Genomic DNA, 25,863 nt, shown 5'->3' with positions numbered 1-25,863 from the left:
ACATGAATATATTGTTATGTTTTGATTGGTTAAACTTATAGGAATTATATTTTTATATTGATTAATCGTTTATAGATCCTATATAGGGTGATAAACATAAAAAAAAAAATTACCTTTCCAGCAAAAGCAGTTTCTAGAGTCCTCTATTTACAATTATGAGAATAATTTTAATCTTACATTCCCATGACTTAGAAATGAAGCAGAGATGCAAGATGGAAATGGTGTTTAGCTCCTTCATTTCCAAAAGCCTCCCAATTTTTAGGGAACAATACTTGGGTTCATCCCTAGGGGTGAACATCTCCATTCACCCTCTTATAAAATAAGAAAATAAAATCTGTATACATTATTATAAAACTTTTAAAAAAAAATTTAAACCGCTCTTTAATAAACCCAAACCGACACATATAAAATCTAAACTCTAACCATTTCATTTGTGAACCCAAACCGATATATAATTTCGTTTTACTTGTAAAATATAAACCCTAACTATCCCATTTGTGAACCCAAACCGACATATAATTTCGTCCTAATTGTGAAATCTAAACCCTAACATCTCATTTGTGAACCCAAACCAACATATAATTTTGTTTTACTTGTAAGATCTAAACCCTAACCATCTCATTTGTGAACCCAAACCGACATATAGTTTCGTTCTAATTATAAAATCTAAACCCTAATCACCTCATTTGTAAATTCAAACCGACATATAATTTCATTTTAATTGTAAAATCTAAACCATAACCACTTCATTTGTAAACTCAAACCGACATATAATTTTATTCTAATTTTCAAAATCAAAAACTAAGCCAATATTTAAATTTTCTTAATTAAACGTATACAGAATTTGTTTCCATAATTTTGTTTGCTTTTTAATTTAATTTTGATTTATTTTTTAAATGAAATATTAGATGGAAGATTCTGATTGACTGAGAGAAAATGAGGTGAATGGAGAGGTTCACCCCTAGGTATTTTTCATTTTTAGGTATGGTATGATTTACAGGTTTAGGTTGACATCAAGGCTTACTTGGTTACAAAAGCATCAACAAACAGAACATAAACCAACTCTTACCAAAATGCATTATGTAATATTTATCATGGTTAACCAAAAAAAAGAGAAGATCAAAAACGCAACCGGTTAGGACAATAAAAACAAGACATTATGGCGGTTAGAGTTGGCGATGGCGTGATTTTGGGGGCTGGAAAACAAGATGTAACCATGACGGACATTGGTGAAACGGAGAGGCCAATGGGTGACCCTCCAGATACAGTGGCCACATGGGTGGAGAGAATAGTGGGAAGTAACGCTGGAGGGAGGCTCTCACCGGAGGAAGTGTTGGACGAGGTTTTGTGGATGAGATGGTGACGCTAGAATTTCTTGATGGAGAAGATGGGGAGCCAGTAATAACCATAGGAAAAGAGGTGTTGGATGTGATGAATGGTTTATGGAAGCAGTGCATGATTGTGAACGTTCTAGGTCGAAGTATTTCTATTTCGGCCCGTAGCAGGAAATTGAGAGAGATGTGGCAGCCACGAGGGGAGATGTATGTCATGGATTTTCCGCGTCACTTTTTCATGGTTCATTTTGAGTTGGAAGATAAGTACTTGGCGGCTTTGACTGGAGAGCCATGGAAGGTTTTAGAAGCTACCTTATGGTGCAAGGTTGGACTCCGAATTTTGATCCACTGAAGGATGAGATAGTCACGATGCTGGTGTGGATTCGAGTGGCGAATATTCCTGTTAATTTTTATCACAAATTGATTTTAATGGTGATTGTTCGCGGGTTAGGGAGACCTATAAAGGTGGACCTAACTACTCTACATTTTGAGAGAGCTCGGTTCGCTAGGACATGCGTGGAAGTGAACTTGAGGAAAGCTTTAAAGGGTACAGTGATGATCAATGGTGAGCATTAATTTGTAGCCTATGAGGGACTGAATACCATCTGTTCCGGATGCGGGGTGTACGGGCATTTGATTCATTAATTTTTTTTCCAAAGGTTGTATCAGCTAAGGAGGTGATCTTGGTTCCCAAACAGCACCAAGAGTGGAGAGCGTTGTTATGCCGGTGGATGATGGTTTTACGAAGGTGAGATGAGGGAGTCGGAAGTCAGGATCATCACCCAGCCGGATTGTTTTTGCGGCGGGGGCTCCAGAAAAAAATAGAAAAAAATCTCCGGGAAATCACGCGGAAAGATACGGGGAATATTAACATTTCGAGTAGCTTCGATCGGTTGGAGCTAGTTGGGAATTGCCATGTGATAAAGGAATAAAATACTCGAGTCGAGGAGAATAAGGAGAATGTACCAAATGTGAATGTTGGGAGAAGGGTGAATCGTGCGGATCACGGGAAGAAGGTATCAACTGAGTCTATGTTGGGTAAAGGAATGTGATAAGATCTCCCTAGGATAGAAACTCTGATGAAGGCTGTAGACTGATAAATGATGATGAGACTCGGTGATGATGGTGCAGAAGGGGCAAATACGGTGGGGATGATGATGTGAGATCGTGAATATTGAGGGATATGGTGATGATCGAATGATAGAACAATGATTAGATGGAGATAGATTATTTAGGTGGTGATATGGATTGTAACAAGTGAAGAGTTTCTGAATCACAAAGTGTATAGAAACCCAGAAATCAAGAACGCATTCAAGAATTCAAATTGAGAGAAGAAAGTTCACAAAACGTGTTTACAACATACTTCTTCGCTAAAGAACAAGGAGGCGTGGCTATGGGGCTTTATAATTAACCCTAGGCTCGACACTCCAAACAACAGGAAGTTCAAAATAAAACAACAAGACGTTTTAAGGAAAACAAGAAAAACAGCAAAACATCAAGTACTGAAGTCTGGCGACTTAATACTGAAGTCTGGCGACTTAATACTGAAGTCTGGCGACTAAAGTCTGAAGTCTGGTGACACAATACTGAAGTCTGGTGACTAAAGTCTGAAGTCTGGTGACACAATACTGAAGTCTGGTGACTAAAGTCTGAAGTCTGGTGACTTGTACATTATTCCCCCTTTGGTAATGATTTCTATATAACTCGACGTAGTGATCGATTTGCCTCATTAAAAACCATGCTGAGAAAACCCATTGGGACAAAACTCAGCTATGGGAAAAAGAGTACAAACTTCACACCTAAGTTACCTAGTCCTCATTACCGGGTGAAGTCTTCAGGTTGGATATGTTGAAGACTTGGATCCTTGGTAGGTTGAATGACCCGTCAACTATGAGTGCATGAGCTTCCTTGGCCATCTCCTTAGCTCTTGAACGAGTGATCCTTCCCACCACCTCCGGTTGCTCTGCAGCCTCTGGCTCCTTGCTTGCCACGATCATATCATCCTCCCCCTCTTCAAAAGGATTTGTCCTCAAATCGGAATATGCGTTGTCATTGATCCTCCTGATGACTTCCCTGAAAAACAAGTTAGCTACAATAACAGCATCATCCGTCTTGTGACTTGCAATGAAGTGAGCCATCTTGTTAAACCTGTCAACCACAACAAAAATAGAATCTCTACCATTTCTGGTTCGAGGTAAGCCAAGAACAAAATGCATTGAAATTTGAGTCCAAGGTTGAGAAGGATTCGGTAGAGGAGTGTACAAGCCGTGAGGCTGTACCTTACCCTTCGCCATATTGTAGATATGGCACCTAAAACAAACCTTCTCAATGTCTTTCTGCATTTGAGGCCAATAGAAGTGTTCTTGCAGTCCAAGTAGAGTATTTGACACTCCGAAATGTCCAGCTAGTCCACCTCCGTGAGCTTCTCTGATCAGCATTTCTCTCATGGATCCTCTTGGTATGCACAATCTATCATTTAAGAACAGATACCCATCCTGCCTATAGTAGTTTTCAAAAGCAAACTTATGGCATTTGCCATAGCTCTCAGCAAAATCGAGGTCAGTCTCATAAAGTCCTACTAGCTTAGAAGATAAAGTAGAAATGAGAGTGTACCTCCTGGATAATGCATCTGTGACTACATTATCCTTACCTGCACTTGGACTGAGGTTATCTTTAATGTGTCCCTTGCTCATCAGCTCTTCTTCTTGCTTCTGAAGCTCTTTAGTTTCTACTGGATTGGTGCTGTAAGCTGGTCTGTTCGATAGAGCTGAACCTGGTACCAATTCGATCTGATGCTTTATCCCGCGTAGTGGCTGCGAGCCTGGAGATATCTCTTCTGGAAACTCATCCTTGTACGCCTCTATAACCTCTATGATCTCGCGTGGAAGCTCTTCTGCTGGCTTAGTGCTGGTGAGTGTCTCTTTATACCCAAACTTCAATGTGATCATCTCTGGCTCAAATAGCTTGTTGAACTCGCTGTGATTGATGTACAGGCTGTGAGACACTTTTTCTGTATCCTTGCGGTTCATGTGAAGCTGGTCCTTGTAGATTTCGCTGGGTGTAAGTGGTAGAAGAGTGACCTTGCGCCCTTTGAACTCAAATGACTGCTTGTTGGTGTAGCCATCTTGAAACACTCTTCTGTCGAACTGCCATGGTCTTCCCAAAAGGATATGACTTGACTTCATTGGAATGACATCACAAAGCAGCTCATCCTCATACTTCCCAATCGCTAGTTTCACCATCACTTGCTGCGTGACTGTCAAAGCACCCTTGTTGTTCAACCACTATAGCTGATAAGGTCTTGGATGTGAAGTAGTCTTGAGATTAAGCTTCTGTACCATCTCTTCACTAGCTGCATTAGTACAGCTACCACCATCGACAATCAAAGTGCAGACCTTGTCTTGAACCATACACCTGGTATGAAATAGGTTCTCACGCTGACCTCTATCATCTGGATGCATCTAAACACTTAAAGCTCTGCGTGCTACTAGCATCTCTCCCATGACTGCGGATTCTCCTTCTTCATCTAGTTCAGGCTCTGGTTCACTCTCTGAACTGTCTACTGGCACAATCTCTCCTCCATCTTGAAGAAGAAACATCTTCTTGTTAGAACAGTCTCTGGAATAATGCCCCATTCCTTGGCATTTGAAACACCTGATATGACTTGTAGAAGTGCTATTCTTGGGCTTGAAATCAATCTTAACCTCCTCTTTGACTGTAGCTGTCGCAGGTTTGCTGTCCTTGGTGAAGGCGGGTTTACTGAACTCTCTTGGCTTGGAGATGTTAGGCGTAAAAGCTGACCTCACTCCCTTTCTCTTGATCTGCGATTCAATTAACTCTGCCTTATGTACCATTTCTTGCACATCTTCATAATTCTGCAGCTCTATCTTGTCTTGAATCTCTCTGTTTAAACCCCCAAAAAATCTAGACATAACCATGTCTTCACTTTCTCTTAGATCAGCCCTGATCATAAGTGTTTCCAGCTCTTGATAGTAGTCTCTAACAGACTTGGTACCTTGAATGAGACGCCTAAGCTTGTTAAGGATCTCCGCTGGTAGTGTGTAGGAACAAACTTCTTTCTCATCTGCGTGACTAACTGTTCCCATGTAGTGATAGCAGGCTCTCTCTGTCGATGTCTAGTAAGCCCCAACTGCTCCCACCACAACAAAGCATAGCCATTGAATTCGGATATGGCTATCTTCACCTTGTTCAACTCAAAAGTACCTTGAACCTGAAAGTTGGACTCCATCTTCCTTTCCCAGTCTAGATAAGTCTCTGGGTCATTGGTACCATGGAAAGAAGGATACTGAATCTTGAGATGACTCAACTGCTGTCTCAAAGGATCATAATCCCTGCCATGATCTCTGTTTCTGTTTCTCCTCATTGTCTCTTGACTATGATCTGAAACTTCTTCTTCTTCAGAATACTCTCTATCTGACTCAATGTAGATTCGATGCCCAGCTACTTGTTCAGTGCGTCTTGGACGAATGTGATCTCTACTAGTTCTGCGCGGCTCTCTTTCTGTACCTTGAGTGTTTCTCCTTTGATTGAAACAAGTCTCTCTCCCCCCAGTAGGTGACTTAGCTGTTCTGATCCGTGTAGGCTTTGGAGAAGCTCTCACATGAGCCTTTCCTTTGGCTAAACGAAGGGCCTCATTAGGACTAGGCGGTTCTGTAGAACTCTGTTCTGAAGCACTAGATGCGTGAGCTATGTCCTTGAACTGTTTCTCAAACTTGTTACTGAGCTGCTCCATTTGTTGCTGAAACTGAGTAGACATTAACTTGTTTGCTTCTGCTATTTGCTTGGACATGGCTTGGTTCAAAGCTTCCATAGCCTCTGGAGAAAGCTCCATTGTACCTGCAAATTAAATAAGAAACTCGCAGTAAATTGTTCTTGGGATGAGAAAAACGAAAATAAACTCTAAGACTCAGAATTTTACACAATAGACTCACGGATATAGACTTAATATCGAACAAACTACAAGAGAATCGATCAATACCAACCCTATAATGAACAATTTCGAAATAAACAAACCCTAATTTGCAGTCTAATTTCGAACAACACAAAACTAAATCCTAAACTCCCAAAACTTGACCTAAACTCAAAGAATCAACAATAACTAAACCCTATTAGACCTAGACACAAACGAATCAACAAAAACAAATTCAAATCCTAAAACTAGACAACAAAATTAAGGAAAACACAAGAGATTAGGGTTCTTAGAATCGCTTAGCCTTGGCACAGAGTTGGCTCTTATACCACATGATAAGATCTCCCTAGGATAGAAACTCTGATGAAGGCTGTAGACTGATGAATGATGATGAGACTCGGTGATGATGGTGCGGAAGGGGCAAATACGGTGGGGATGATGATGTGAGATCGTGAATATTGAGGGATATGGTGATGATCGAATGATAGAACAATGATTAGATGGAGATAGATTATTTAGGTGGTGATATGGATTGTAACAAGTGAAGAGTTTCTGAATCACAAAGTGTATAGAAACCTAGAAATCAAGAATGCATTCAAGAATTCAAATTGAGAGAAGAAAGTTCACAAAACGTGTTTACAACATACTTCTTCGCTAAAGACCAAGGAGGCGTGGCTATGGGGCTTTATAATTAACCCTAGGCTTGACACTCCAAACAACAGGAAGTTCAAAATAAAACAACAAGACGTTTTAAGGAAAACAAGAAAAACAGCAAAACATCAAGTACTGAAGTCTGGCGACTTAATACTGAAGTCTGGTGACTAAAGTCTGAAGTCTGGTGACACAATACTGAAGTCTGGTGACTAAAGTCTGAAGTCTGGTGACACAATACTGAAATCTGGTGACTAAAGTCTGAAGTCTGGTGACTTGTACATTATTCCCCCTTTGGTAATGATTTCTATATAACTCGACGTAGTGATCCATTTGCCTCATTAAAAACCATGCTGAGAAAACCCATTGGGACAAAACTCAGCTATAGGAAAAAGAGTACAAATTTCACACCTAAGTTACCTAGTCCTCATTACCGGGTGAAGTCTTCAGGTTGGATATGTTGAAGACTTGGATCCTTGGTAGGTTGAATGACCCGTAAACTATGAGTGCATGAGCTTCCTTGGCCATCTCCTTAGCTCTTGAACGAGTGATCCTTCCCACCACCTCCGGTTGCTCTGCAGCCTCTGGCTCCTTGCTTGCCACGATCATATCAGAATGGATAGGCTCTGAGATGGACTTACAATTCATAAGGCTTAAAAGAAGAAAGGAGTGGCTCATAATAGGTCGCGGAAGCAGAGTAAGCCCAACAGGCTTACCCGAGGATTAGTCTTCGGACCAACACGTGATGAAGACCCGGTCCTTGCGAATGGCAAAAGGTTGAGAGTAGAAGCAGCGTTTGTCGGTCGTCCGGAGAAAATTTTTACGGTGAACGGTGGGAATGAGAAGGACACAATGGGGTCAGGATTGGTCGTTAGCTTGTTGAGAGATACAAGGCCGCCGGTATTAGAAGCTATGGAAACGCGAGATGAAGTCTGTTTGGCTGGTGATTTGTCCAATGGGGAGACGAATCGCATAGTTGCCTGACGTCGTTCCCCGGTGGTTCGGTTTGTAGTTGGTGTAGATATAATGAATTGTCTTCTATGGAATTTCCAGGAGGAGAATAAACTCAATTTCTGCATGTCGATTCAATATTTGTTGAAGAATTTTAACACATATATTTTTGCCTTATTTGAGACTCACGCTAGAGGGGATAGAGACAACCAAATTTGTCAGGGGCTTGGGTTTGAGAACTCGTTTACGGTGGATGCTGAAGGTCATAAAGGCGGTTTATGGTTACTTTGGCGGTCTGGTATTGGCAATATGGTGACTGTGGTAGCGACAAATCAATTTATTGCAGGAAAGGTGGAGAATGGGTTGGATATACTTTATTTGGTTGTCGTATATGCTGCCCCAACGGTTACAAAACGAAGTGGCTTTTGGGAGAAGCTGCATAATGTGTTACAAGGGGTGGATAGTCCCTTGATTATCAGAAGTTATTTTAACACTATAATTAGAGTGGATGAGCGAACAAGAGGCAATGGGCGTTTATCATCGAATACCTTGGCTTTTGGGGACTGGATAAATGCGGAGTCATTGATAGACATGGGTTACCGAAATAACCGGTTTACTTGGAGACTGTGACAACCCGTCCCGCGGACCCCACTAGCCCACTGCTAGCTGCCCCAACGGACCGTCCGTGGACCCTGCTAACCTACTGCTAGCCGTCCCAACGGACCCCAAGCTGGCCCTGCAGGGCATTGATCCTAACTCATCACTGTGGATATCCAAATCCACCAGTATGTTATTGGTGCACCAGGCGCTCCTCGAACCCTGGTCCCCACCCTTTAACAACCTTCCCACAGGATAAGTTGCCACCAATTGAGCTGCCTCGAACCCTGGTCCCCACCCTTTAACAACCTTCCCACAGGACAAGCTGCCACCAATTGATCTGATCAATTGGTGGCAGCTTGTCCTGTGGGAAGGTTGTTAAAGGGTGGGGACCAGGGTTCGAGGAATGCCTGGCGCACCAATAACATACTGGTGGGTTGTGATATCCACGGTGATGGGTTAGGATCGATGCCCTTCAAGGCCAGCTTGGGGTCCGTTGGGACGGCTAGCAGTGGGCTAGCAAGGTCTACGGACGGTCCGTTGGGGCAGCTAGCAGTGGGCTAGTGGGGTTTGCGGGACGGGTTGTTACAATAAAATGGACCCTAAGCTGGCCCTGTAGGGCATCAATCCTAACCCATCACTGTGGATATCCAAATCCACCAGTAGGTTATTGGTGCACCAGGCGTTCCTCGAACCCTGGTCCCCACCTTTAACAACCTTCCCACAGGACAAGCTGCCACCAATTGATCTGAAGGGCTTAGACAAGGAAGGGTGGAGCAGAACTTCATTGCTAAGCGCTTAGATCGTGTGTTATGCCGCGCAGAGGCGCGGCTGAAATGGCAAGATGCTTCAGTCTCACACCTTCCTTTCTTAGCTTCAGACCATGCGCCTCTCTATATTCAGTTGAGTCCTAAAGAGTGGTTTCACACTTTGACTAGTGAGGAGCTGAGGATGTTGAGTAAGCCATTTGTAGCATCGGAAGTAGTGGGAGCCTTAAAGGATATGGGACAATTTAAAGCTCCTAGACCAGATGGTTTTCAGCCAGCTTTCTATAAGAGATTTTGGGATGTACTTGGTGAATCTGTGTTTCAGTTTGTCCAAAAAAATTTTGCGACAAGAGAGCTTCAGACCGGTATTGTACCCACGATTCGACATCTTGGGAAACATGCAAAGGGCCTGGGCCGGGCACGACTAATGGGCCAAGGGCGTATTATTGGTCGGCCCATCAGGCCCGGAGAAAAGAAGAGAGCATGGAGAGGCGTCGCTTTAGTTAGCTCGCAGCTCGTGTTTTGTCAAAGATTCCCGCATTAAAGAGGATTAATTAGGACGCGAAAATCATGTCTTAATAATTACGCATTAAATGGGGTAATAAATTGGTCTGTATAAATAAGTAGAGGGGGGAGTCTTTGTAGAGGATCGAACAATTTTTAGCTCAAGCAATACAATATAATTTTAGCATTCAAACACTCTCTTTTCAGTTTGGAACCTATAATGGTGATAAGCTCCTCCGTACTAAAATCACTTCGGAAGGAGATAATTAATCTCAGTTCTCACAGTCGCGTCTCCTGAGAGGATCACATAATTTAGACCTATAAGCTTATGCAATGTTCTGTTTAAATCATTGACAAAAGTTATGGTTTTGCGTTTGAAACCAGTTATGTCGAAGCTAATAGGACCAGCAGTCTAGTTTTATACCAGGGAGATTGAGCATTGATAATATTGTGGTGGTTCAGGAGGTTGTTCATTCAATGAAGCATAAGAAGGGTAGAAAGGGTAGGATATTGCTTAAGCTGGATTTGGAGAAAGCTTATGACCGCATACAATGGTATTTCTTGGAGGATACACTTCACGCTGCAGGATTGTCCACTACTTGGGTCAAATGGATCATGAACTGTGTGACTGGACCTTTGATGAATGTGTTATGGAATGAAGAGAAGACTATGCCTTTTAATACGTTGAGGGGGCTAAGGCAAGGCGATCCGCTCTCTCTATACCTTTTTGTTCTATGTATGGAGCGTCTCTATCAGCTTATTGAGGTAGCTAGCCTGGATAAGAAGTGGAAGCCAATCCGATTATCTCGCGGGGGTCTTCTCCTCTCACAAGTTTGTTTTGCAGACGATTTGATCTTATTTGCTGAAGCTTCGGTTGTGAAAATACGTGTAATCCGGCGAGTGTTGGAAAGCTTTTGTACTTCCTCAGGTCAAAAGGTAAGTCTAGAGAAATCAAAGATCTTTTTCTCTAACAAAGTTTCTAGGGAGTTGGGGAAACTTATTAGTGATGAAAGTGGTATTAAAGCTACAAGAAAGTTAGGAAGATACCTAGGCATGCCCATTTTACAGAAACACTTAAATAAAAAACCTTTGGTGAAGTGTTGGCGAGAGTTTCATCCAAACATGCAGGGTGGAAGGGTAAGTGTTTGAATTTTGTAGGCAGCTTCACGTTAATAAAGTAGGTGCTTAGTTCAATACTGGTTCATACTATGGTCCAAAGTTAGATGACGTTTGTTGCATAACAGGGACAGTCTCTGAGCTCAGGTGTTGTTGTGGAGCAATAAAAGGTTGGCGACACACATAATATCGGTTCTATATCAAAGGTAAGATGAGAACGTGACCAGTGGGGAATTGGGATACACATCTCCCACCTAGCTTTTTTATTAATTTATTTTGATTGATAATATGATGATATAGTGTGAGTGTAATGCATGAAGCATGATGATAAAGATGTATATAAAGGTATAGATTGATGTCATGATATGTATGATGTTATGATGTGATATTTGTTAATACAGTCGGGACAAGTATGTTTTAATTTTGCGTATTGGTTTGTGAACTTAGGCAAATGTAGTTAATGCAGTTTTGGAATAACTTAAAGGACATAACGAGTCACCACTACATACCATATTAGTAGAGAATTGTATGAATCAGAATTATGATGTTGGATGCTTGATAGTTTAAGTGAACCATGTCATGGATACTTAATTTATCCCCAATTGTTTGTGCAGTCTTTCTAGAATTAAGGTAAAAGAAGATTTTAATCCTCAGTGCTTACTGTTACTTTGAAATGTCAACTTGGGAGACTACTAATTAAACAAATTATTTATATAAAAAAATCAAACAAAAGTCTTTTCAGTCTTCTTCATTGATAACAGAGGAGAGAGACGGAGCTTCACAATCACAACAATGGAGGTGAAGCTTCTCCCTCTCCCTCTTCTTCTGCTTCTCCTTCACTTCCCTTTCTCATTGTCTACAATACCTCTCGGCTCTGTTATCTACGCTTCCGGTTCCAACAACCAGAATTGGCAATCTCCCAATTCCACTTTCTCCGTCTCCTTTGTTCCATCTTCTTCACCTGATTCCTTCCTCGCCGCCGTTGCTTTCGCCGGTAACGTTCCGATATGGTCAGCAGGAACCGTTGACTCACGAGGATCTCTTCGTCTTCTTTCCTCCGGCTCTCTCCGCCTTACCAATGGCTCCGGCGCCACCGTCTGGGAATCTAAAACCGATCGTCTCGGTGTTACTTCCGGTTCGATTGAAGATTCCGGTGAACTCGTCCTCCTCAATAACCGAAGCGTTCCGGTTTGGTCTTCCTTCGATAACCCGACGGACACGATCGTCCAATCGCAGAATTTCACCGTGGGTAAGGTTCTCCGATCTGGTCCTTACTCGTTTCAGTTAGAGAGAAATGGAAATCTTACTCTTAGGTGGAATAATAACACGGTTTACTGGAATCATGGACTCAACTCATCGTTTAGCTCGAATCTATCCTCTCCTAGCTTAGGTTTACAGACTAATGGAGTTGTTTCCATCTTCGATTCCAATCTTCGTGGAGGAGTTGACACTGTTTACAGTGGAGATTACGGTGATAGCGATACGTTTAGGTTCTTGAAGTTAGATGATGATGGGAATTTGAAAATTTACAGTTCCGCGAGTGGAAACAGTGGACCTGTGACGGATCATTGGTCTGCTCTTGATCGGTGTCTTGTTTATGGATATTGTGGGAACTTTGGGATTTGTAGTTACAACGATACTGATCCGATTTGCTCGTGTCCGTCTCTCAACTTTGATTTTGTTGATGTGAATGATAGAAGAAAGGGATGTAAGAGGAAATTGGAGCTAAATGATTGCTCTGGCAGCACAACCATGCTTGAGTTGGCTCACACTAGGTTGTTTACGTATGAAAACGATCCCAACTCGGAGAGTTTCTTTGCCGGTAGTTCGCCTTGTAGAGCTAATTGTCTTAGCAGCTCTGCTTGTCTTGCTTCTGTCTCAATGTCTGATGGTTCAGGCAATTGTTGGCAAAAACGACCTGGTTCCTTCTTTACTGGATACCAGAGGCCATCGGTTCCGAGTACTTCTTATGTTAAAGTGTGTGGTCCAGTTGTGCCTAACACACTTTTGATTGCAAAGAAAGATGATGATAACAACTCGAAAGTGCATTTGTGGATTGTTGCAGTTGCTGTAATAGGTGGCCTTCTTGGTTTGATTGCAGTAGAGGTATGTCTCTGGTGGTGCTGCTGCAGAAAGAATCCTCGTTTTGGAACTTTATCGTCTCACTACACTTTGCTTGAGTACGCTTCTGGTGCACCTGTGCAGTTTACCTATAAGGAGCTGCAGCGTTGCACCAAAAGTTTCAAAGAGAAGCTTGGAGCTGGAGGGTTTGGTACTGTGTATAAAGGCGTGCTCACTAATAGAACCGTGGTTGCAGTGAAGCAACTCGAAGGAATTGAGCAAGGAGAAAAGCAGTTTAGGATGGAGGTTGCTACTATTAGCAGCACACACCATCTGAACCTAGTCAGACTGATCGGGTTTTGCTCCCAGGGAAGACACAGGCTTCTCGTCTATGAGTTCATGAGAAACGGATCTCTTGATAATTTCCTGTTTGCTACTGACTCAGCGAAGTTCTTGACTTGGGAGTATCGGTTTAACATTGCGCTTGGGACTGCAAAAGGAATAACGTACCTCCACGAGGAGTGCCGCGACTGCATTGTACACTGCGACATTAAACCCGAGAACATTCTCGTGGATGACAATTACGCTGCCAAAGTCTCGGACTTTGGGCTCGCCAAACTCTTGAACCCAAAAGACAACAGATACAACATGAGCAGCGTTAGAGGAACAAGAGGCTATTTAGCTCCTGAATGGCTCGCAAATCTTCCCATAACCTCAAAATCGGATGTCTACAGCTATGGAATGGTTCTACTAGAGATAGTCAGTGGAAAAAGGAACTTTGATGTCTCTGAGAAAACAAACCACAAGAAATTCTCGATCTGGGCTTACGAGGAGTTTGAAAAGGGCAACACTCAGGCGATCCTTGACACACGTTTAGGCGAAGATCAAACAGTTGACATGGAACAAGTGAGGAGGATGGTTAAAACAAGCTTCTGGTGCATACAAGAGCAGCCACTGCAGAGGCCGACGATGGGGAAAGTGGTTCAAATGCTAGAAGGAATCACGGAGATAAAGAAGCCGCCATGTCCAAAGACCATAAGCGAAGTATCGTTTTCAGGGAACAGTATGAGCACAAGATCTATGTTGGTTGCTTCGGGTGCGACTCGATCATCCTCTTCCTCTGCCACACGGTCGTTTCAGACAATGGGGATCACATCGTCCGGACCGGCTTCCACAAGGATCAGTGAAGGTTCGTTGCTTGGATCTTAAGAAGTGTTTGTACTACTGTGATTACCAAATGTGTAGGTTTATTCTAATTTACTTATTGCATACGTACGTAATTGTTTAGGAACACATCAAAGCTATATATATATATATATATTTATTGACCATTTGTATCTGAAATAAATCATATGCATATTCAACGTTGTAAAATGGTTCTAAGAAAAAAATCCATAGTTTTATATGACCTTCAAAGATGAACTTGAAGTCTATATTATTTTATAGTTGTCATATCTCGGGGTTGAAACAAATTTAAGATCTCAATCTCTTCCAATATTGTTGCGTGTACGTTGTGTCGAGCGAGCAGGAGAAACTCGTCGTGGGAAAAGCTCCACATTTTCTAAGTTTTTAAAAACAAATCATTTTCTGTAAATTGTAATTAGTTAGATTAAGAACTTTGGTAATTCTTAAAAAAAAACTGTTCATTATTTTGGGTTTAAAACAACAGAATCAAAGTATTAAGCAAATTGGTCTGAACTTTGTTTCTTGTCTAAACATCTCTTGTGAATTAGCCATTAAAATAAGACGTTCTAATCGACATAATAAGATTCTAGAGACAATAAATCAAGGGAAAAAGATTAAAATAAAAATGTTAGAATCACAAAAAATGGCACCATATTCAACGAAGTGAATCCAATCTCCATCATTATTCGGTAGCCGTAAATAAATTTTGATCCTCACGAAGATATATTTTATTATTTTATATGTCAAAGTTGGTGTATCTCATTTTTGTTTGATCATCAAACTCTAACACCCATATAGATTTCGTTAATCATTCATATAAATTTGAACGCGTCTTTGGGTTGTATATAAAAAGTGTGGGGGCAAATGAATTTTATAAACAAAAATGATATAATTGAAATGTGGAATCAAAATATTCATGATAATATATAGCGATGGAGACATCAGAATAACTCAAGAGGATGGAATTTGACCAATGTGAACTTGTTGAATCTTGGAATTGGTCCAAAAGAGAGACCATCCTTCCCGACCAATTTCATATAGTATTAAAATTAATTTAGCAGTTAAATAAGTTACCTAAAAATAAAATACTTAGAAATAATTTCACTTGTCTCATCATTGATACTATTGAAATCTCAAGACCTCTTTTTTTTTTTAATAAGAATGAAGTTTGAGAAAAAAAAAGTATGATGTCTTTTGTAAAATTTATGTTTCTTTTGAGTAATGAGTAATACAAATTACATTCCAAAAAAAAAAACGAAAATGATCAAAACATTTGAAGCTCCAAATCATTCATAGCTTTATCCTTTTTCTTTTATATATAAATATGTAATAAATAAGTAATGGGCCATCGCATGCCATTTATTAAATAAACTAGAATTAAACCCGCAGTACACCGCGGGACAATATTTTTAATTTTAAAATTTTAAAATTTATATTGTATTTATTTGTTATTTTATTAATTTTAAAAATATAAAATTTTACAGATATTTGATATAAGTATTCAAAGTATAGGATTTTTGCAGTGTTTTCAATGTTTTAACCCGTGTGGTATATGTATAATCTAGTAATACATTTATCTCCTGGTACACATCTAAAAGTGTTTAAAAAAAAACAATTCCACTTAACTCCCTATATGAGATTAATGCAAATCCGTCTCACCAAAATCAAAATAAGTTTTTGCGTAAAAAATAAAAAATAAATAAAGTTTTTTATCAAGTTTAATTATTTTAATTGTTTTACGAAATTAGCATATTTTATAGTTTATAATTTTTCCATGTCAATATATATAGTTTATGATAATTAATAAATTTTTTTTTTTTGGTAATTCCTCAAAAAATAAAAAATAAACCAAATTATATGGGGGATTTTCAACATATTTAATGTGACATTTTATAATTGGATTTTCAGTTTAAGAAATTTATTAATGTTAATATAATTATGGATATTGTAAACTTTTGTTATGGAAAATTGTTGTATATCATTTAAATTTGAGAGATTCTAGCATCTATAAAAATAGTTTTGGAGATGGATTAAAACTTTAATGGGTAGAGTTATTTTTGAAAAAATCGGAATGTATAGATGTTGTTAAGATTTTATGGCAATAAATGTAACAATTTTTGGTCAATTTAAGAATGTTTAGTATTTGAGTTTCTCTGCAATGTTATTTATGGAAATGTTTTAGGGGTTAATGTTGTAAAAAAAAATTAAATAAATAAAACTTAAATGCATAAACCAAAATGTACTTAAAAAATGTTAATATAGATACTAAATGATATATGAAAACATTATAACAATTAATTTTAATTGTTCTATATCATCATCATACTTAAAAGAAATTATTTTTCCTTTCAAGGTTCTTTTGACCAATGCTATAATGCTATTATGACATTGCCACACAAGGTAATTTGGTAAAACATTGTGAATTCAAGCCTACTATAGATACTGTCGTCCTTTATTTGGTAAAAAGTCAACTTTCATTTTCAAAACTAGATATGCATACACATGTTGACTGATTTGTTCACTTTTTCTCTTTCTAGAATCTCCAATAATTTTTTACCAAAGCATTCAAACAACAAAAAGTACAAAATGGTAAAAAGTAGGGAGTATAAATAATTAGTTACTTGATACACTTTAAAAACTACTTGGAATTTCTTTTACGCAAATATAATTTTTCTTTTTTGAAAAAAATATAGTAGTATGAAATTAGAATGATCACTTATGATTAAACATATATTAAATATAATTCATGATTAAATATAGCATTCATGATTTACTTATATATTAAATATATCGTTCATGATTTTATAATTCAAACTCGAAGAAGACAAATCTAGTTGATAACACGTTGATTATGCCATTACATTTTCTTTTATATGAGCTGCGTAAAATCATCAAAAGTGAGTTCTCACATAACACGTTTTAAGAATTTCGCACTGACACTATAACAAAACTTGGTACTCTTTGAAATTAACGTATTTGTATTTTTTATTATTTTTAGTTCAATAAAATCGGCTCGAAATACAGAATATTTGTAACTTTAAATATTAAAAAATTAATAGACTAAACTATATTCTATTTAAAGAGCAAAAACTGATAATTTAAAATTTTAAATATAGTGCAACTTGTTAGTAGAAAAACTTTTTTTTTTTTTTTGAAGATAAAAAGTGTAATGGGGATGAGTTTTGAAGAGTGTAGAAATGGGTAAAACGAGAAGAAAGAGGTTGAAATTTTTTTTTTTTTGGTTGGGGCTAAAACTTCTCACCATCTGACACTCTCCAACTCCTCTCAACAGAACCTCCCTCCTCTATTCAACTCATCTCTCTCTCTCTCTCTCTCTCTCTCTCTCTTCTCCTCTCTCTCTTTTTCGAGTCGCGTTTCTTCTTTTGCTTGTATAGAGACATCTTCACGGTTTCCTCATCCCAGAACTTGTCACTTCTCTCTGGAAGAAGAAGCCCAAGTGGTTAAGAAGAAGAAGAAGAAGAAGAAGAAGAAGAAGAAGAAGAAGAAGAAGAAGAAGAAGAATCTGACTTCAATCTAATTCCCAGATCCGAGTTTCTGACTCTTAGGTCTCTTTTGTATTCTCGACTCTTCATCCAAGCTACTGATTTCAATATCTCGTTTGTGTTCTTTAGTTTCTAGGGTTTTGGATTTTTATGGCTGTTTGTTTAATCAGAAACTGTTTCTAAAAAAGCTTTTGTGTTTTCTTCTTGATTCATTGGCAGGTTTGTTATATGAGTATCAAGGTTCTTTTACTGAGCAATTTGCTCCATTAATGGACTGTTGCTCCTCTTATACGGATCAGGATTTGCGATTGCTGTGTTTTGCTTGTTACATTGTTCATCCTTTTGAAGTTTCGTAGATCGAGTTGGCGTATGGAGAGCTTCGAGAGAGTTTGAGAGCTGATTTCGATAATAAAAGTTTGTAACTTGCTGTGATGGGTGGGCTTTGTTCGAGGAGTTCTTCTGTAAATAATGCTCCTGGTGGAAGCTTTGCACATGTTAATGGTCATTTAAATAATGGGTCTGAGGTGAAACTTCAGTCTGGTGATGGCAGAGCGAGGGACAAAGTTGCTGATCCTTCTCCTATGAGGGAGGAGAATGTGGATGATAAGCAGCATACATCAGAATCGTTTTCGTTTCCTAATTTGAATGTAGTCTCTGGTGGATCTCATCCTCAGAATATCGAGGATGGAATCCCTCGTTTATCCAGGGTTTTATCTCAGAAATCTAGATCCACTAAGTCTAGGCAGGCTGCTGTGGCTAAGGTAAAGAAATGTTATGCATTGTGATTGAGTTCTGAGTTCAAATTTACCTCTTTTTTACTTTACTAAGGTGTTTTTATTTATAGGTTTCAGAAGTAAGCTCTCTTTTGGGTAGGGCTGGCACTATGGGACTTGGTAAAGCTGTTGATGTGTTGGACACACTTGGGAGTAGCATGACGAATCTGAACCTTAGTGGGGGATTTTCTTCTGCGACGACTGTTAAAGGGAATAAGATCTCAATCTTGTCTTTTGAAGTCGCTAACACCATCGTTAAAGGCGCCAATCTTATGCATTCTCTTTCGAAAGATAGCATTACACATTTGAAAGAGGCAGTGTTACCTTCAGAAGGTGTCCAAAACCTAATATCGAAAGACATGGATGAACTGTTGAGAACTGCTGCTGCGGATAAAAGGTAACAGCCTCTGACAGTGTTTCTGTGTTGATGCTGTATACTTTTACACTGTTTTTTATTTGTAGTTTGGAGGTAAGTGATTTACTTATTGTAAACAGGGAAGAGTTGAGGATCTTTTCTGGAGAGGTGGTGCGTTTTGGAAATCGTTGCAAGGATCCTCAATACCACAACCTGGATCGCTTCTTTGACAGGTTCCAACATGATCCTGTCACTGACTCACTATGGTCACACAACGAGTCTATTCATTTTGGAAGTATCTGACCTTTCATTAGTTCTGTGTTATGATTTAGGTTGGGCTCTGAATTTACACCCCAGAAACATTTGAAACAAGAAGCAGAAACCATAATGCACCAGCTGATGTCATTTGTTCATTTTACAGCTGTACGTATTTTTCATGCCAACTGGTGATATTCGGTCCTGCTTGACTCTTTCAATGGCGATTTATTCTGATTATCTCTTGTGTTTCAGGACTTGTATCACGAACTCCATGCGCTGGATAGGTTTGAACAAGATTACCAACGTAAGATCCAGGAAGAAGAGAACCCAAGCACAGCACAACGAGGTAGGTACCAAATAGCAATATATGTTTATATCTTTGGAAACGGATGATATTGTTTACAGTCTATTTTATTTCATTTCTTGGTAATTGTTCTAATTTCTCTTCCGTTTTTGCTAGGTGTGGGAGATACACTTGCTATCTTAAGAACTGAACTAAAAAGTCAGAAGAAGCATGTAAGAAACTTGAAGAAAAAATCTCTTTGGTCTAGGATCTTGGAAGAGGTAAGGGCTGCAAACTGAGAAATCATTAAGTTTCCTATTTCGGGAAGTTTCTGGGTTCATCTCGACTCCATTGTTAATTCTTGGCAATACTAATAATGCTTAGGTAATGGAGAAACTCGTAGATGTTGTCCATTTCTTGCATTTGGAGATTCATGAAGCCTTTGGTGGTGCAGGTGAGGCTCTTATTGGATAAAGCAGTTTAGTCTTATTATAACTTTCAAGAAGATTGAGTATTTAGTGTGTCGGTTTTGTTTTTCGTATCTAAAATGTATCATGTCCTTACAAACCATGATGCAGATCTTGATAAGCCTGCAAATGACCCGCCAATCAATCATAAAAAATTGGGCTCTGCTGGTCTTGCCTTACATTACGCAAACATCATCACTCAAATTGATACTCTTGTAAGTTACTGTTCTGTTTATCACTTAGTTTAACTTTCTGACCTGTTTTACAAATTCTAGTTGCCTGGGATTGTGAATCTTCTGTCTCGTATCCAATGGTTATCCGATCTCGTTAGGGGATATCAATATTAAAATGATTGGACCTGTATCTTTGTCGACGTTGGTTAGTGGAATTTATTTTAATTAAGTTATTTTCTCATTTCAATGAGTAGGTATCCCGGTCTAGCACTATGCCTGCAAGCACAAGAGACGCATTGTACCAAGGTTTACCCCCAAGTATAAAATCTGCTTTACGGTCCAGAATACAGTCCTTTCAGACTAAGGAAGAGGTATTACTATTATTCCATACTGCCCATAATGCTTTTGTGCTGACAAATGAATGGACTACGTGCACTGTTTTTTACCTGAAAAGTTATTTGTATGCCTGCTCACCACACATCTGATTTGTTTGAACCAGCTAACTGTTCCTCAAATAAAAGCCGAAATGGAAAAAACGTTGCAGTGGCTTGTTCCTGTTGCTACAAACACAACCAAGTAAGCTTCTGCGCATAATATCTTGGTTTTTTTTTTTTGTCATCATTAGAACTCGTTCTAACTATTAAAGTAAGTCAGACTTATGCCTCTGTCTTTTCTTTTTTTTAACCAGAGCACATCACGGGTTTGGATGGGTTGGAGAATGGGCAAGTTCCGGGTAAGTTACAAGCAGATATTAGGGCTGTTCTCTTTTCGTGCTATGTATATATGCATGCAATCTCGTTCCTGGCTGAATGTTAGATTATGCAAAATAATTTCAGGTCAGAAGCGAACCAGAGACCTGCAGGACAAACAATACTAAGGATAGATACACTTCACCATGCAGATAAAGAAAAAACTGAGGTTTACATATTAGACCTGGTGGTGTGGCTTCATCATCTCGTTACGCAAGTCAGGGCCACTACTGGTTATGGTCTAAGATCTCCGGTTAAGTCTCCAATCAGATCACCTAACCAGAAAACGATCCAACTATCCAGCGGTTCACACAACCCAAGTCAGGGTTCTCCGTTGCTGACAATGGAGGATCGAGAGATGCTTAGAGACGTAAGCAAGAGGAGAAAAACACCAGGAATAAGCAAGAGCCAAGAGTTTGATACGGTGGCGAAAGCACGGCTTTCCAAGCACCACAGGCTAAGCAAAAGCAGTAGCCACTCGCCAATGATGGGAGAGATGATGAAAAATAACAAGGATACTTTCTCAACCAGAAGACCTTCTTCTGTTCCCATCATTGATTTTGACATTGATCGCATGAAAGCTCTTGATGTGATTGACCGCGTGGACACCATCCGAAGCTTGTAGTTAACGATGTCCACCCCAACTGTTGAAGTTCACAATTGGGATTGGACAGACGGTAAACACCAACGATGATATGATGAAAGAATGTGGATGTGAGTGATCCCATGGATGCCATCGAAATTCGAAACCCTTTATAGGTGTGATGATTCGGGTTACAAAAATGGCAAGAGTTTAGTAGTAACTTTGTACTCTTTTTTTTTTTTTTTTTTTTTTTTTGGGTTTTATGGGTGTAAGTTGGCTTGGTTTTGTAGCATTTCCTTTGTATTGTTCATTTTTCTTGTTGGTTAGTTGTATTGTGTACATACAAAAAACGTTTCTACATATGAGATCATTTGGAGAATAAATAATAATATATTATCTTCCCAAATGGATCAAACTCGAATTTACCACCAAACATCACTTTAAACCAAAAATTGGCGGCTTAGCAAGAGAACTCGTCAATAGACTTAACTTGAGCCTTATCCGTCTCCTCTAACCTTAGGCACGGTGACAGTCCTGGAGAACCTCCTCCTCGTCAAAACACCATCACTTGATCCATCTTCACATTCACCGGCACTCAACCTAAACCTCCTCCTCGAGAACATCCCGCTCGATCTCTCGATACGATGCCAGGTGTCCTGTTTCTCCTCTTTTCTCCACGTGTCTCTCTCCGCTGATCTTTAGAAGAGAGTCGTCTTCTGTCTCCACTTTAACCTCTTCTTTCTTCATCCCGGGAAGATCCGCCTTGAACACGTGCGATTCCGGTGTCTCTCTCCAGTCCACACGTGCGTTCACCACAGCTGATGATGGTAGAGAGAGAGACTCGGTTTGCCTTTTATAACAAGAGAATCAAACCAATTGTGTGGACAAGTGTAAAAACAAATGTCACATCCCCTCTAAAACACTAAACGAAGTGTACGGGACGGAACAGAAACGAAATGGGAATTGTGCCCCCATTCCTATTCCCTAGTGAACACGAAAACGTCGGCGTGTAATTAATTAATTGTACAAAAGAATTTGAAAATACGATTTAAATAATAATTTAACATTATAAGTCCGTGCAAAAAAAATAAAATCTTAACCCGCCACGCCTCTTCTTTGTCCGTTCGTTTCGTTGGCCTAAACCATGAAGAATTGAAAGATCCTTTTTTCTCTCTAGATTCTTCTTCCTATCGCCCGGATCTGCAACAGCTCCACAACAATGGAAGGAAAAGATCCGAATCTGTCTCCATCTCCATCTCCATACGACCTTCTCTTTCAAGCTCTCTCCCTCATCCCAATTCATCACTACCTCCTCGCTCTCTTCTTTATCTCGACCATCTTTTTCTACAATTTCATCGAGTTTCACTTCCTTGGTGATGCGTTTCTTCGCTATTTCAGATGCAGCGTCAATCTCGTTTACAATCCAGATTCGTCTCTTTATCACGGCGTTGTTTCCCGGTGTCGGATTCTTCACGGCCGGTGAGTGTGTGTTGTCTACTTTTTTGATTAATTTTTGGGCGAAATTTGTGGATTCGGTTTCTGATCTTCTTTTTGTTTTCAGATATGTGGCGACGCCGTGGTTAGCGAGTCCTCATATTCAAACCTGTTTCTTGAATTTTCATGGATTGCCTCCAGTTTTCAGCTATAGAAGGTTATTTTTGATTTTATTTGTTTAGTTTTGGTTATTTCTCTGCGATTTGAGTCACAAATTGTATATACCATTCATTTTTTGTGCTGTTTCAGGCAGCTATTCCTTGCTTCTGATGGTGGAACGATTGCATTGGATTGGCTGACGAACTCTGATGGTAACATTTTTAGTGGCTGAGAACGTTGCTTTTGATTTTGATTACATCGTTGAATCTGTTTTTGATTTGTCTAGTTCTTGATGGTGCTCTTCACAATCAGAGTGACATTACAAAAGAAGAAGACACAACGCCTATTGCAGTTGTTATTCCAGGCTTAACTAGTGATTCTTCTTCTGCTGTAAGTCTTAGGCTAGCTAGGAGGATTTGTGCTTTATAACTGTTAGATCTCTTACCCGTGAATTTTTTAGTGAAAATGTGTCTAATTGACTTTGCATTGGTGGTTTTGTATAGTATTTGAAGCATCTTGCCTACAACACTGCAAAAACAGGTTGGAATGTTGTTATTAGCAACCATAGAGGTTTGGGTGGTGTTTCTGTTACTGTGAGTTACGCTAGTCTCCTAGCATTCTGATTTCAGTTTTTATATTTCGTTATGCTTACTTATATACAATCTTGCTATGCTGCAAACGAATGCAGTCCGATCGCTTCTATAATGCTGGATGGACAGGGGATATACGGGTTGTTCTTGGTTATCTTCAACAAAAGTACCCGAAGGCTCCTCTCTTTGCTATTGGAACTAGCATTGGAGCAAATGTTCTGGTACTTAATCAGGAACCTTAGTGTTTTACAATTTTGGTTTCTTACAGTTTGATCCAGCTGAGAAACAAGTCTTAGCTTTGAATTATGTTGAAGTGTGATGAATTTTCTTTTCTATCATGGACCTTTTGCTGCATATTTCCCAGTTAGCTCGATTTAAGTTTTCCAAATACTATTGATGTGAGGTTACTGAAACTATCTCATGCTTCAGGTCAAATACCTTGGGGAAGAGGGTGAAAAAACTCCTCTGAGGGGTGCGGTAGCTATTTGCTCTCCATGGGACCTCTTGGTGAGTTATTTTTTTATAACTGTGTACTTCTCTGCATATTGATTTGTGTCTTAAGTTCTCTCTAATCACTTGATGAGAAGTCAAGACATCTTCTATTTTCTTCATTGGGTTCTAATTTCAGACCTTTGAACTTGTGAATAGTTTTTTACCAAGGGTTTAGTTGCTTTTTCTTTTCCTTTTTCTCCTGCCAACAAGATTGGTGACAGGTTTATCTGTCGGACGTTTAAACAAAAGCTCTACGACAAAGCTCTGACCATCGGACTCCAAGGTTATGCCCAATTGTATGTCCACCACTTTGATCAAGAACTGCCTAGATTTTGAGTTTGTAAGATGGGCTGAGTGGAGAGATTTTAGATATTCGACTTTGAGAAAATGAGGTTTCACCGTTTCAGTTATAACTTTTAGTTTCATTGCAGGCATGAACCTCAGTATTCACGGCTTGCTAATTGGGAAGGCATCAAAAAGGTCAGTCATTTAACCACTGTTCTATATGTTATACAGTCTACTAGGTAAAGGCATTGGCACTAGCAGAGTTCTTGAGCAAATAACTTACATATTTGTTTTGGTATCAACGTTGACTGTTGTTGCCTAACTATATTACTTCATCAGTCACGTTCCATCCGAGATTTTGACAACCATGCAACCTGTCTAGTTGGAAAATTCGAGGTATTAGTTCTCCTCCCTATTATCTTAACTCCTGAAGTTAGTTTTCCCCGAGAAGTGGCTTTGTCATTAATATATACATCTTTGCAATGCTCTTCATAGTCACCATTAAGTTCCTTGTTGATCTGACAAAGTGACAATGGGTTGCACCTTTATGCAGACTGTGGATACGTATTACCGAAAATCGAGCAGCACCCAATACATAGGAAATGTGGCGGTGCCACTACTCTGTATAAGTGCTCTAGATGATCCATTATGCACAAAGGAAGCTATTCCCTGGGATGAATGCAGGTAAAACGCTATCGATCTCTTTTTAAAATCTTAAAATCCTGTTACAACAATTAACATGAAGTTTCTATTGAAAGGGCAAACAAAAACATTGTCTTGGCTACAACAAATCATGGGGGACATCTAGCGTTCTTCGAAGGATTAACTGGATCTAGCTTATGGTTTGTATATCTCAGATTCTAACTAAGTGAAAATAGTACTTCCTGCTGTTTTGACTGCCTATATATGTTGTGTACAGGTGGGTACGAGCCACCAATGAGTTTCTTGGCGCCCTTAGCTGCAGTCGTTACATGCATATACAGAAAGTAAATATTTTGTTTGTTAGAATTGCTGTTTAGATTATGTAACTCTTCTGTCTATTGCTTTCTTCCTAAGATAATCAAATTTTTGGTTGCAGATTGAAGAGAAAAGAAGCTCAGGGTCATCAGGGAAACAAGAGCCTTTGATAAGCCAAGGCCCGTACTTAAACATTGCAGAAGACGGGTTGGTAGCAGCAGTCAAATACGAGAAAGACACCAATACCACCGCATTGAAGCAGAGAGGACGAAAGCCTGAGGAAGATGTAACAAAGAGAAGCTTTAAGGAGCTGTGTCGGCAGACGAAACGGCCCGTATGGTTGCTTGGTTACATAGGCATGGTTACAGGTTTCCCTTTACTTGGACTGCTTCTAAACTACCTCTTCCGTAAGAAGCAACGACCTACAACAACATCCAAATCCTGAAAGTTGCTTCCTTTGTCAACAACTCCATTCACCCCCATTCTTATATCTGTCCTAACTAAGTTTACTATTATTGATTTTTTTATATGTTAATAATCCTCTACAATAAATATTGTAATCGTTAGTGGGATTATATCAAGTGATCTGTTAACATTGTAAAGGAGTGGGATCTCTTAAAATCATCTTATGTATGTCTTATTTTTAGAACAGTACATTTCATCAGAGCTTTTTTTCTCTTTAAGAACTGATTTTTAATTCGAAGAT

The 25,863-nt window shown here is 39.3% G+C and overlaps 5 protein-coding genes across 13 annotated transcripts; all 5 read left to right on the top strand.

The window, feature by feature from the left end:
- The first annotated feature begins 7,941 nt into the window (after nucleotides 1-7,941).
- On the top strand, nucleotides 7,942-8,496 carry LOC147923592 (uncharacterized). Its single transcript, XM_087496491.1, has one exon. It carries the CDS (start codon nucleotides 7,942-7,944, stop codon nucleotides 8,494-8,496), a length of 555 nt encoding a protein of 184 aa, XP_087352617.1.
- Nucleotides 8,497-10,211: 1,715 nt separating this feature from the next.
- LOC147923591 (secreted RxLR effector protein 78-like) lies at nucleotides 10,212-11,017 on the top strand. The gene is made up of 3 exons (XM_087496490.1): nucleotides 10,212-10,670; nucleotides 10,863-10,871; nucleotides 10,979-11,017. The coding sequence occupies exons 1-3, from the start codon at nucleotides 10,212-10,214 to the stop codon at nucleotides 11,015-11,017; spliced, it is 507 nt and encodes a 168-aa protein (XP_087352616.1).
- Nucleotides 11,018-11,554: 537 nt separating this feature from the next.
- Nucleotides 11,555-14,327, top strand: LOC104757775 (G-type lectin S-receptor-like serine/threonine-protein kinase At1g34300). Its single transcript, XM_010480561.3, has one exon. It carries the CDS (start codon nucleotides 11,643-11,645, stop codon nucleotides 14,118-14,120), a length of 2,478 nt encoding a protein of 825 aa, XP_010478863.1. The 5' UTR covers nucleotides 11,555-11,642; the 3' UTR covers nucleotides 14,121-14,327.
- Nucleotides 14,328-17,234: 2,907 nt separating this feature from the next.
- Nucleotides 17,235-21,646, top strand: LOC104757776 (protein PSK SIMULATOR 1). 3 transcript variants are annotated; one of them, XM_010480562.3, is made up of 13 exons: nucleotides 17,235-17,662; nucleotides 17,819-18,360; nucleotides 18,444-18,769; nucleotides 18,868-18,960; nucleotides 19,060-19,150; nucleotides 19,238-19,331; nucleotides 19,446-19,549; nucleotides 19,653-19,722; nucleotides 19,847-19,950; nucleotides 20,163-20,279; nucleotides 20,408-20,484; nucleotides 20,597-20,641; nucleotides 20,745-21,646. In XM_010480562.3, the coding sequence occupies exons 2-13, from the start codon at nucleotides 18,031-18,033 to the stop codon at nucleotides 21,280-21,282; spliced, it is 1,989 nt and encodes a 662-aa protein (XP_010478864.1). In that variant the 5' UTR covers nucleotides 17,235-17,662; nucleotides 17,819-18,030; the 3' UTR covers nucleotides 21,283-21,646. The 3 variants fall into 3 exon arrangements, with proteins under 3 accessions (XP_010478864.1, XP_019095310.1, XP_087351950.1); XM_019239765.2 differs by having other exon boundaries at nucleotides 17,388-17,662; nucleotides 18,451-18,769; XM_087495824.1 differs by lacking the exons at nucleotides 17,235-17,662; nucleotides 17,819-18,360; nucleotides 18,444-18,769 and having other exon boundaries at nucleotides 19,042-19,150.
- Nucleotides 21,647-22,205: 559 nt separating this feature from the next.
- LOC104757777 (uncharacterized) lies at nucleotides 22,206-25,759 on the top strand. Of its 7 annotated transcripts, none has more exons than XM_010480563.3 (14): nucleotides 22,206-22,719; nucleotides 22,802-22,891; nucleotides 22,984-23,045; nucleotides 23,120-23,223; nucleotides 23,337-23,426; nucleotides 23,522-23,644; nucleotides 23,853-23,930; nucleotides 24,126-24,211; nucleotides 24,347-24,395; nucleotides 24,540-24,596; nucleotides 24,754-24,884; nucleotides 24,959-25,042; nucleotides 25,120-25,186; nucleotides 25,279-25,759. In XM_010480563.3, exons 1-14 carry the CDS (start codon nucleotides 22,460-22,462, stop codon nucleotides 25,600-25,602), a joined length of 1,605 nt encoding a protein of 534 aa, XP_010478865.1. In that variant the 5' UTR covers nucleotides 22,206-22,459; the 3' UTR covers nucleotides 25,603-25,759. The 7 variants fall into 7 exon arrangements, 6 of the variants coding, with proteins under 6 accessions (XP_010478865.1, XP_087351951.1, XP_087351953.1 ...); XM_087495825.1 differs by having other exon boundaries at nucleotides 22,306-22,719; nucleotides 24,072-24,211; XR_015587076.1 differs by having other exon boundaries at nucleotides 22,317-22,719; nucleotides 24,137-24,211.
- Nucleotides 25,760-25,863: the final 104 nt, after the last annotated feature.

The sequence above is a fragment of the Camelina sativa genome, chromosome 17 (assembly GCF_030686135.1).
Source record: "Camelina sativa cultivar CO46 ecotype springtype chromosome 17, ASM3068613v1".
NCBI classification, from domain to species: Eukaryota; Viridiplantae; Streptophyta; class Magnoliopsida; order Brassicales; family Brassicaceae; genus Camelina; species Camelina sativa.
Note: the sequence above shows the minus strand (reverse complement) of the source record. Positions and strands in the feature narration are given on the sequence as shown.